Genomic DNA, 12,718 nt, shown 5'->3' with positions numbered 1-12,718 from the left:
AGCGAGTGGCCGGACGAAAATAGGGGACGGACCAAGCACTTCCGGCCACTTCCGGTTTGGCAACTCGTCGATCGCCCACGAGGTGGCGGTATTGAAGCGTTGCAGAGTTGTGATGGCCCAGACAGCATCACCCAAGACTCTGTGAGTGACATATGAATACCATGACGAAAATATGAAATATTCATCTCAAAGACGCCTTACGGCGTAATCGGCAGATTACGCATGGCGGAGAATGACGTGTTAACACGTCATCGGCGGAGAAAGGGTTAAGACTGCCATTAGGGCGGTTAGGTGGTCGAGCGGAGATTGCGTTCGTCACCAGCCCCGGAGCTGTGAGCTTGGTTCGCCTGTTCGAATCCAGCTCACAGCTCCGGGGTTGTCACCAGCTTGGCTGGCCGTCTGCACTGATACAATTGGCTGTATCAGAGTGTGGGAGAAGCTGGCGGGGTGGGTCCGGGTCGTTGTAAACAGCGACTCCTACAGTTCGGTCGGGGCGCCTGCTAAGCGCGGATTGGACGTGAGGGGGATAGTGTGGTCCTCCCACACGCACGCTACGCCCTCTCAATGAGAATCCGCGCTGCCAGGTGAAAAGAAGCGGTGATTGGCTGGACGTGTGTCGGAGGAAGCACGTGGTAGCCTCCACTCTCCCAAATGATCTGACTGTGGGGGGTAAAGCGCAGCGACCAGGAAGGGACTGGGAATTGGCATACGACTAACATTGGGATGGGAGAAAATCGGAGGAAAATGGAGGGGGAAAAAGACCAATAAAAAAAAAAAAAAAAAAAAGACTGCCATTTTTTTTTTTTTATACACCCACTGAACTGTTGCAACTCTACAATCTGAAACTCAACATGAAAAAACTAAAAGAAAAGATTTCAATACACTCAGCAGATGTGGCTTGAAGATGGAGCACTGTGCTGCAAACTCCTGGCTAACACAGAAACCTGGAACAAAAGAAACAATGAAATTATCTGGAAAATTTAACATGGGGGGGCAGTAAAGGGGAGATGTTATAAAAATGACAAACTGAGAGAGGGCAGGAGGAGGATCATATCCTCCCACTCAAAAATGATACAAACTATCTTTTCTTCTTCCTTTTTTAAATGTTCTATCTTTTCATTTTTATATAATTTATTTAAAATCTCCAGAAAACAAAGAGGGGAAAAAAACTGAAGGAGGGGGACCAAATCGGGACATTCCATAACTATGGCTGAAACCAGTGCTGCCCCCATTTGCATTGCATCAGCGGTAAGAGAGTTATAAAAATGCTGTCCTTTTAATCTTCGATGTACTCCCAGAGGTCCTTCTCGTAGCCCTCGTGCACGTGTTGCAGTAGCGCCCGTCGCCGGCTCTCGCAGTACACGTACTTGTCTTGTACCTTCTGCTTGATGTCCCGCAGGGAGTCCCGTGAGATGTCACGCTCCAGATATCCAGACAACACCTCCGTGGCGTTCTCCAAGTCCGCCTGATTGTTCTCAAATATAATGGACTGGTTGTTCTTCTTGAGGTAGAAGGCGAAGACGTAGGTGAACATGAGGGCGGAGCGGCACTGGCAGAGCACGTCCACGGCCTCCTTCAGGAACTGCACCTCGATCCACAACGTGTTGTGCTGGTGCATCTCCTCAATCTTCCGCTTCGCCTGCGCGTACAGCTTGTGCTCGAGGCGCAGGCTCTGCATGTGGTTTGTGTAGCGGTCGCAGTAGAACAGGTACCTGTGCAGGGCGGCGCGGGAACCCTCTTGGGCGTCTCTGGCAGCCTTGGTATCATCCGCATCGTAACGGTTGCAGGTGTTCGAGCCATGTGGCTTCCAGGGCCCCAGGCAGATCCAGCAGAACTCAGCTCGGCAGTTCTGGTTCTGACACGCCATATGGTTGCAGCCTCCATCCTTCTCGATGGGTACATGGCATTTGGGACACTCCCTTGTATTTGCGGCAATCCAGTTGGATGTCCCACTATCGTCGTCACATTTCTTGATCCATTTCCTCAGCCACTTACACTTGACAGGATCATGCCAGTTCTCTCCACAATTGAAGCAGGACTGGCGTCCACATTTACATCTCACAGGCTTGGCATCGGGATACTGGACTTTGACAACGTGATGGCAGTCAGGTGCGGGACACCATTTCAACAGTCGGTTGCACTCTACGAAACTATTTGTAATCAAGTGTTGGTACTTCAACTTCGCTTTTGAATCGGTTATCAGCCGCATTACTGTGTTGTCATCCACCAATATATCACAGTTGTGGGCGGGACAGGATATTGTCTGTCCCATGCCCTCCTCGATGATTTTGGTAGTAAGGTAGTCCCCCCAGCACTGCATGCAGAACTTGTGTCCACACTCCAACCCAGTGAAGTACGAGTTTGGGTAGTTCAGATAGCAGATCTGACAGGGCATGTCCTGAGCTGAAAACTGGGTGTTCACCGGTCGCGTCCTCTTGCTCGGATTGACAACGTGTGAGTGACATGAGGCCTGTCAAAGTGCCCGTGTTAGCGGGCTGGCATTCCTCCTCCTCCCCCTCCTCCGGGTCTGTTGTCCTGCCACAGAGCGGGCCTTGTCTGGGGGGATGATGAATGCTCCATGCAGATGCATCAAATGCCTCAGTGTTTATGAAGACAAACGTTTCTGCTGACTCCCTGCGCTTCAGTAATGGAGAGCGAGAGCTTCCTTATCCATCTCTCGTTTGTTTTTCTCTCTCTCTCTCCGCCGTCGTGGTGCGCGTGGCCAAGGCCGTCGTTGTCATGGTTTTTGCCTTATTTCACCTTTCTGTGAGGGACAGCTGTCTATTTTTGCTTTATTTCACCTCTCTGTGAGGGATAGCTGGCAATCCCTGTTCCCTGTGGTTAATTGCCTCATGGGTCGGCAGGTGTGTGGGCTTAATTGCACCTGATGCAGTACAGCTGTGCCTATAGCCATGTGGAGTCTATTTAAGTTTGGCGCTCGCAGTGTCAACTGCTTTTTCATTTTCCTTGTGCTGGCTATACGTTTGGTCAGGCTCATTATATTTAAGTGTAGTGCTGCCCTATTCAGCATTTAGCCTTCTTTTGTAGCCATCTTGTTTTTCGGCTACTGGCTTAGTTTACACTTTACTTTATAGAGGCTGAGTCCTTTATGGTAGTGTTTTCTTTTGTTCTTTTGGAACTGTCCTTTGCACATAAACTCCCTTGGTGGAGGTTTATTGTTTTATGTTTTCAATATAAACTCTGGTTTTAGGAGTTGCCTTTGTGGCTTATTTATTCTTTCTACAATACCCCTTTAATGAATGTCGTCCTGTTTTTTTGGACTTTACTTATTTTCTTAAATACTCACTTTGAGGCTTTCACCTGTAAAGGTTGTTTTGTGTTGTTTATTTTCCCCCTTCTCCTAAAACATCTGCGTAAGCAGTTTTGTGGTTATTCGTTTTACGTATAACTTTAAGATTCCCTATTATCTGCTCATGACCCACACACACACACCCACAGCCCTCACAGTCGTGCGCCTGTGAGGATTCGGAGTTTAGGAGAGGTGTAGGATTCAATTGCAGGACAATGTGGAGTGAGAGAGAGGAGGCAACGAGTCGACGTTCCGATAATAATAAGCTTTACTGAGCATAGTCAACAAGGCACACGTTACAGGGGAAAACAAAACGTACTTGAAAACACGGGAAATCAAACCTCAGCAACGCTGGAAAACATGAGCTACAAATACGGGAACGGACTCACGAGGAAGTATAGGATAACAAGGGTTTTCACGAGGGGAACACAAGGTAGGCAGAACAGCATGGGAAGGTACTGACACAGGAGATAACACACAGCACGGAAGGGTACTGACGGGATAACCAAACAACAAACAATGACGCAACCCTGGAAGACAGGGGCGGGGAGAATATATACTAAACAGTGATTGCTAAACAGGAACAGCTGGGGAACAGAGGATAAGAATACAAGGGAGACTAGACACTAAACTAACAGGCAGGAACAAACATTGTAACATAACAACACTGGGAAAACAGGGCTAGACTAGAACATCTGAACTAATGGGAGATACACAGGGAGCAAGACAGACAACAGACTTGACAATAATATATGTACATAAAGGTCCAGAAGGGCGACGGCCTGTAGCACCGCAAACAGACCGCCCGGGGGCGCCAGAGGACTGTCCAGAAAGTTCAGATCATGACAGCGCCGCGATCGTTTGAAAGAACACAGTATAGGCCTGTCCCCGACTAAGGATTTGTATAGTCGACTTTGATTGGCCGAAATGTGCAGATAGTCGACTGGTAGTGCAAAAAAGAAATATATATATCATTTTCTTTTTGTGGGGGGGATCATTCCATTTGGGCTGTGGGGGGTGCGTAATGTCTGAAGGAGTTGACTGAAGGCTTCTTGTCCTCTGCAAAAGCATGCAATTGGTCAACTGATGGATACATCTTGATATTTGTCTAGTGTGTTCATTAGATGGGTGAAATCCTCTGTGCCCGTTTTCTTAGGCAGTTAGCCTCGCTGGTATGCGCGCCATTAGCGTTAGCCACGCTTCTAGACCTCTTTGCTTTTGGAAAGAATGATTTGCATTCGACTAAGAGGTTGGCAGTCGACTACGGCTCCTTTCGATCGATTAGTCGACTATTTGCCTGGTCGAGGTCAGCCCTAGAACACAGTGGTGATATTTTGAGATGCACTGGTGTCGTTGTCCATGATGATGATGATGGTAAATGGTGCAAAGTTTGGTTTTATGTCATCTTGACTATTGCTCTGCGATGTGGCCATCTGCTGCCAGTGGTGACCTCAGAAAGCTCCAGGTGGTCCAGAACAGGGCAGCACAGTTGGTACTGGGCTGCTCACTAAGGTCTAATGTGAGCCGTATGCATGCCCGCCTCTCTTGGCTTAACATTGAAAATAGATTGTCTTTTAATATACTTGTGCTGTTCAAGTTGGTCATGAGCAGTAAAACTCCTGTTTTTATACATAATCAGATTGTTTTTAGTAATACTGTGCACGAGCATTACACTAGAGCAGGGGTGTCAAACTCATTTTCACAGAGGGCCACATCAGCATTATGGTTGCCCTCAAAGGGCCAAAGACCGTATAAATGTTAATGTAATGTAAAATAAATGTAGCTACACATTTACATATTGTTAAACATGGTGTTTCTGTATTTATTACTTATTCAAGTTATACATATTGCATATTCATTTGCATAAATGTAAAAATATATGTTAGCTTATGTTATTTTAACAAATTATTTTAGTTTATCAGAACCCCATATTACTCCACCAATCAATGATCAAACCATTCAAGTAAATAACAAAGAAGAATATCATCAAATACAAGCTATGACATTAAGTTTGTTCAAAACCTTTTTGTCACAGTCAAGAGGGGCAGAACTAACAACTGTGAGCTGCAAAGAACACGTGGGACAGATGTAGCAGATGTTACAAAAACAAATGGTTGCACACAACCTTGCAGAGGCCATACATCCAACTAATGGAAGATAGTTTAATTAACTTTAATTAACAGATTGCAGAATGGGTACAGTACAGTACAGCTCAATACACACAATTGTTAAGGGGATGCAGACCAGAGAAAGACTTTCGACTTGTTTACATCAGGGTCCCCCATTTTCAATTCGTAATGAAATTGCTATTATGTGTCTGCATGAACACACAACTGTAACTGTACTCAAAAATAACAAAATAAGGGTTGTCTCAGTTCACAACTATATTGGTCAAGTTTTGGGTGGGACTTGTTTGCGTCCCTACAGCTTCTTATTCAATTGAGCGAGATGCTCGGTTATGTCACACAGCCAGTTTGCATCTGACAGTTCAGACAATATTTCTTCAACCCTTTGTTACCTATTCCGCCTGGATCTTTTTTGTATTTTGGGCTGTAAAATTGTCAAAGAATGTCTGAGGAGTAAGTGCTTTTGGCTTTTTTCCTTTGTTACCTCAGATGTTCAACATACATGTATGTGTAAGAATGTGTAATAACTAAGGCTGTCAAAGTTAAAGCTTTATTAACGCATTAACCCACAATTATTTTAACACTGCTATTTTTTAACCCAATATTAATGTAAAAAAAATAAAATAAAAAAAAAATTCTTTTTTTACCTGAGCTCTTGTGGGGCCACATCAAATGACGTGGCGGGCCGGATTTGGCCCGCGGGCCGTGAGTTTGACACCTATGCACTAGAGGTTCCAATAGTGGGCAGCTTGAATTGCCAGGTCCTAGAACCAGCGCTTTGGGGAGATCTTTTATTTTTAGAGCATTAACTCTTTGGAACAACCTGCCTCAAAACCTCTGCTGCATTTACAGTAGATTCACTTTTTAAAATAATCTTAAATTGTTTTTAAATTGTTTTTAACACTGTAAAGTAATTTTTTGTTTTACACTAATGTAATTTTAGCTATCTTAAGTGTTACAGTAGTTTCATTATGCATTGTGTGTACTGACTTTTGATAATTTTGTTTTTGCAATAATAATTGTTTTTGTATGTTTTTTTGTGTGTGGACCCCAGGAAGACTAGCTGGTTGCTATGGCACCAGCTAAAATAAAATCGAATATAACGCTTTTATCCAAAGTGCTTTACCACTTGTGCCTCACATTCACCCATTCACTCATCACCCATTCTTATCCCCCCCCCCCCCCCCCCCCCCCCCGACATACCACAAAGCGCTTCTGGCAGTCCTTTGTGCCGGTGGCAATCAGGCTCCACAACCAGGCAGGGCCAGGACGGGCTAACTGCTGTGGACTGGAGGAGCTGGGTTGTGGACTGTAACCAATTAATCTAATTATTTAACATCATGATTGGACTTGTTTCTTTTTCTTTTCACCACTTTTAGCTCTATTTTAGCCCTATTTTAGCTATTTTTATCCCTATGTATTTGTCCATCTTGTTTTTAACACATACTAGTAATAAGTGTATGTTTATATGTTATGTATTAACTGTTTTGACTGTTTTTAAATTGCTGTTGTGCTGTAAAGGACATCTGAATCTCCCCTCGGGGATAAATAAAGGTTTTCAATTCAATTCAATTCACTCATCACCCATTCACTCAGAGTCATCACCCATTCACTCACCCACTCACTCACCGACGGCGGAGGCAACCATGCAAGGTTCCAACCTGCTCAACACAGAGGCAATAAGAAGGAAAGGATGAAGCCCAAAGATGGCGGCACGGACAAGCACAAGGACAAGGACAAGAGAAAGAGCAGAACCAAGATAGAAGCATCAGAAGAAGCGTGTGATTCATATCAGATTGTAGTTTCTGTGGAGGATAAGCCAATAGATGTTTATCTGACCACTGATGAAGGGGTCAGATAAAGAGGAAAGAAGGACAGAACATTTGAGAAGGATGATAACACTTCTAAAAAAAGATGACGAGAGCGCCAAAAAACAGGAAGAAGAAGCTTCTTCTCGGGTGGTAGATTGTGTTGATGACCAGCCAACCACGGAACACCCTGAGAGGGGAAAGAAGAACACCACCACAAAGACATATGATAGAATGTCTGGAAAAGAGGAGAAACATGCCTACAGGAACAGGCTTACAACATGTACAACATGCCTATAGGAACAGACTTTCAACACGTACAACACGCCTACAGGAACAGGCTTTCAACATGTACAACACGCCTACAGGAACAGGCTTTCAACATGTACAACACGCCTACAGGAACAGGCTTTCAACACGTACAACACGCCTACAGGAACAGGCTTACAACATGTACAACATGCCTATAGGAACAGGCGGTCAACATGTACAATATGCCTACAGGAACAGGCTTTCAACATGTACAACACGCCTATAGGAACAGGCTTTCAACACGTACAACACGCCTACAGGAACAGGCTTTCAACATGTACAACATGCCTACAGGAACAGGCCGTCAACATGTACAACACGCCTACAGGAACAGACTTTCAACATGTACAACACGCCTATAGGAACAGGCTTTCAACATGTACAACACGCCTACAGGAACAGGCTTTCAACATGTACAACATGCCTACAGGAACAGACTTTCAACATGTACAACACGCCTACAGGAACAGACTTTCAACATGTACAACACGCCTACAGGAACAGGCCTTCAACATGTACAACACGCCTACAGGAACAGGCTTTCAACATGTACAACACGCCTACAGGAACAGGCTTTCAACATGTACAACACGCCTACAGGAACAGGCTTTCAACATGTACAACACGCCTACAGGAACAGGCTTTCAACATGTACAACATGCCTACAGGAACAGGCCGTCAACATGTACAACACGCCTAAAGGAACAGGCTTTCAACATGTACAACACGCCTACAGGAACAGGCTTTCAACACGTACAACACGCCTACAGGAACAGGCTTTCAACATGTACAACATGCCTACAGGAACAGGCTTTCAACATGTACAACATGCCTACAGGAACAGGCTTACAACATGTACAACACGCCTACAGGAACAGGCTTTCAACACGTACAACATGTCTACAGGAACAGGCTTTCAACACGTACAACACGCCTACAGGAACAGGCTTTCAACACGTACAACATGCCTACAGGAACAGACTTACAACATGTATAACACGCCTACAGGAACAGGCTTTCAACATGTACAACACGCCTACAGGAACAGACTTTCAACATGTACAACACGCCTACAGGAACAGGCTTTCAACATATACAACACGCCTACAGGAACAGACTTTCAACATGTACAACACGCCTATAGGAACAGGCTTTCAACATGTACAACATGCCTACAGGAACAGACTTTCAACATGTACAACACGCCTATAGGAACAGGCTTACAACATGTACAACACGCCTACAGGAACAGGCTTTCAACATGTACAACATGCCTACAGGAACAGGCTTACAACATGTACAACACGCCTACAGGAACAGGCTTTCAACACGTACAACATGTCTACAGGAACAGGCTTTCAACACGTACAACACGCCTACAGGAACAGGCTTTCAACACGTACAACATGCCTACAGGAACAGACTTACAACATGTATAACACGCCTACAGGAACAGGCTTTCAACATGTACAACACGCCTACAGGAACAGACTTTCAACATGTACAACACGCCTACAGGAACAGGCTTTCAACATATACAACACGCCTACAGGAACAGACTTTCAACATGTACAACACGCCTATAGGAACAGGCTTTCAACATGTACAACATGCCTACAGGAACAGACTTTCAACATGTACAACACGCCTATAGGAACAGGCTTACAACATGTACAACACGCCTACAGGAACAGGCTTTTAGTACCTAAGTTTGAAGAAGATTTTTTATTTTATGTATTTTCTTCAGAAATTGGCAATGAAATTGTAAAAGAAAAAGGTAAAAAAATTATTGAAAATTGTACATTTTGAATATGGCTCCCTGAATATGATTTTAGTATTAATTGTCATTACACTTGAGACAATTAGGGGCCGGTGTGGAGGAGCCATTACGATGGTGGAATATTATTTTATTATTTGTAATATTATTATTGGACACCTAGTGGCGGGTTTTAGATTTGACAGCACTGGTTAGGTATTTAGAGGGTCACAGGTGCAGTAATCAGGAGGGACACAGGTAGTGAGGAGCACACCGTTCTTATCAGAAGCGCAGCAGCTCAGCAGCCAGAAGCATAAAGAAATACCAAATAAATATAGAATACCATATAATTCCTACAGAACCCACACTGGCAATAATTGAATGTACCACTGCAACTTCAGCAATAAACACCCCTAAACCTGGAATCACGACTGGACATCCATCATTGCTGTGTCTACTGCGTAAGATCACTCCCTACCATTCCTGTGAAGTAACGGGCAAGAGAAAACAGGACATTGGAAAGGAAAAATTGCCGTTACACCAATAATGAAGTAATATATTTACATTTACATTTAGTCATTTAGCTGACGCTTTTATCCAAAGCGACTTACAAGTTCTGTACGACAAGTCATCAGGAAGGGCACAACTCTATCAGCTGAGTAACGATGTTCATCAAAGTGTTGAGTGCTACAGTGTAAGTTAGTTTATTAGGACAAGTGCATGATAGTAAGTTTAGTTAGGGTTCGATTTTTTTTTTAATTTTTTTTTAATTCAGATAATGGTTGAAGAAGTGCGTCTTTAGTCGACGGCGAAAGATTGGACAGGTTTCGGCTGTCCTAACTGGGATGGGTAGTTCATTCCACCATTGTGGGGCAAGGACTGAGAATAGGCGACTTCTCTTTGATGATAGGAGTAGGTCTGAGGCGGCCAGAAGATGCAGGGCGTAGGGGTCTTGAGGGTGTGTAGTTAGAGACCATTGACCGGAGGTAGGCGGGAGCCGTTCCCTTTGCCACACGGTATGCTAGGTCGAGGGCCTTGAAGCGGATTCGTGCAGAAATGGGGAGCCAGTGCAGGTCCCTAAGAAGTGGGGTGACATGGGCCGACTTCGGTAGGTTTGAGATCAGGCGGGCCGCTGCGTTCTGAATGAGTTGAAGAGGCTGAGTGGCAGTGGCCGGGAGGCCAGCGAGCAGTGCGTTGCAGTAGTCGAGGTGGGAGATGACTGTTGATTGTAGAGGGAGAAGAGAAGGGGTCCTAGAACCGAGCCCTGGGGGACACCCGTCCGCAGGGGGCGGGTGGCCGACAGGGTCCCTCTCCATGACACTTGGTAGGAGCGGTCATTGAGGTATGATGTCAGCCATGTCAGCGCAGAGCCAGCCACTTCCATTCCTGCGAGGGCCGCATGGAGGATCTGATGGTTGACTGTGTCGAAGGCTGCAGATATATCTAGGAGAATCAGGACAGAGGAGAGGCCTTTTCGCTTTTGCTAAGTGAAGTGCCTCTGTGACCGCAATGAGGGCTGTCTCTGTGGAGTGACCAGTCCTGAAGCCTGACTGATTAGGGTATAGGAGGTCGTTCTGTAAGAGATAAGCAGTAAGTTGGTTGGATACAGCACGTTCAAGTGTTTTAGAACGGAAGGAGAGAAGAGAGACAGGACGGTAGTTGCCTATGACGGTGGGGTTCAGGGTTGGGTTTTTTATGAGCGGCATGATTCTTGTTTTAGGGAGGTGGGGACCACCCCCGAGTTGATTGAAGAGTTGATGGTTGCAGTTAGGAATGGGAGGATGTCCGGTGCTATGGTCTGGAGGAGTGGGGAGGGTAGCTGGTCCAGCTGGCATGTAGTCTGACGGTTCGACGTTACCAGTGTCAGGGTCTCGGCTTCTGTAATGGGAGAGAAAGATGACAGAGTGAAGGATGAGGTTCTCGATTCAGCATTTGGAATGGGTGGGGGTTGAGAGAAGGAGCTGCGGATGTTCTCCACTTTTTCCTCAAAGAAGATCGCGAAGTCTTCGGCAGAAAAAGATGAGGGAGGAGGGGGTGTGGGGGGAGTGAGGAGGGAGGACATGGTAGCATGCAATTTGCGAAGATTCTTGGCAGAGGCCTCAATCCTATGGTGAAAGAAAGAAGCTTTGGCATTAGTAATGGTTTTGGAGAATGTTAACAAGAGGTTGTGATATGTGTCGATGTCAGCAGTGAGGCGTGACTTTCTATACTTCCTCTCAGCCGCTCTCAGGACCTGTCTTTGTTCTCTCACTGGATCTGTGAGCCATGGACTGGGTGGGGGAACGGCGGGCAGGTTTCTCATCGAGGGGACAGAGCTTGTCGAAGGAGGTTGCAAGGGCTGAGAGGAGGGTGGAGGTTGCCATCTCTGTGGAGAGAGCAGAGAAGGTGTCACTCAAAGGTAGAGCGGATAGTATGTCAGAGGAGAGGGTGGAGGGGGATAGGGTGGGCAGGTTGCGTCTGAGTGAGACGGTTTGAGTTGGGGTGAAGACCTTTCGGTTAAGCATGAGAGTTAGTGAGAAGGATATGAAGGAATGGTCAGATACATGTAGGGGAGTTACCGTGGTGTTAATGATGCTGGAGTTACGGGAAAATATGAGATCCAAGGAGTTGCCTGCTTTGTGGGTGGGAGGCATGGCAGTGGGAGTCAGGTCAAACGATTGTAGGAGGGAGACCACTATGACTGACTGAGATGAGTCAGGCAGGTTGAAGTCGCCCAATAGAAGGAGAGGGGTGCCATCTTCCGGTAAGGAGCTTAGAAGCATGTCCAGCTCATCTGTGAAGTGATCGAGCGGACCTGGAGGGCGGTAGAGTGTAACAATGGTGAGATGGATTAGAGACAGATACTGCATGATATTCGAGAGAGGAGAGTGACAGTTCTGGGAGTGGTGTTAAGTTTGTAGCCCATGAAGGATATGTCATGAGGCCAGTGCCTCCACCCCGTCTGGAAGGTTGAGGTGTGTGAGTGAAGTTATAGTTTGTAGATAATGCTGCAGGTGTTGATGAGTTATTGGGGGTTATCCAGGTCTCAGTTAGAGCCAGGAGCTGCAGATTTAGACTATGGGCGTAGGCAGTAATGAAGTCAGCTTTCTTGACTGCTGATTGTATAAGGAGGTAGCTTACCAATAATGTTGTAGTATAAATCAAATCAAATCAAATTTATTTGTAAGGCCTGACAACACACGTTAATGTCCCCATGGGCCGGACACGTCTTCTTTAAACAAGTCAAGAAGAAACATCACAATAAGTCAAGGACAAAACAAAAACACCATAAAGTCAAAACAAATTTAAATAAATAAAAAATGTAATGTAATGCAACACTCCCAGACATACCCCACGCAAAGGTATAAGGAGGTAGCTTACCAACAATGATGTAGTATAAGGAGGTAGCTTACCAATAATGATGTAG

The 12,718-nt window shown here is 45.5% G+C and overlaps 1 protein-coding gene across 1 annotated transcript in view; it reads right to left on the bottom strand.

Moving 5' to 3' along the window:
* Positions 1-1,276: 1,276 nt before the first annotated feature.
* The window catches only part of LOC311248781 (E3 ubiquitin-protein ligase arih1l-like), a gene marked incomplete at both ends in the record, with an annotated part of 69,061 nt that continues 57,619 nt past the window's right edge, over positions 1,277-12,718 (bottom strand). The window contains one exon of the mRNA XM_084339609.1: positions 1,277-2,470. Coding sequence (XP_084195735.1) covers positions 1,277-2,470 — 1,194 coding nt within the window. The remainder of the gene's footprint in view (positions 2,471-12,718) is intronic.

Source organism: Notolepis coatsorum, assembly GCF_963971535.1.
Source record: "Notolepis coatsorum genome assembly, contig: SCAFFOLD_486, whole genome shotgun sequence".
NCBI lineage: Eukaryota > Metazoa > Chordata > Actinopteri > Aulopiformes > Paralepididae > Notolepis > Notolepis coatsorum.
This window is presented reverse-complemented; position numbering and strand designations above follow the sequence as displayed.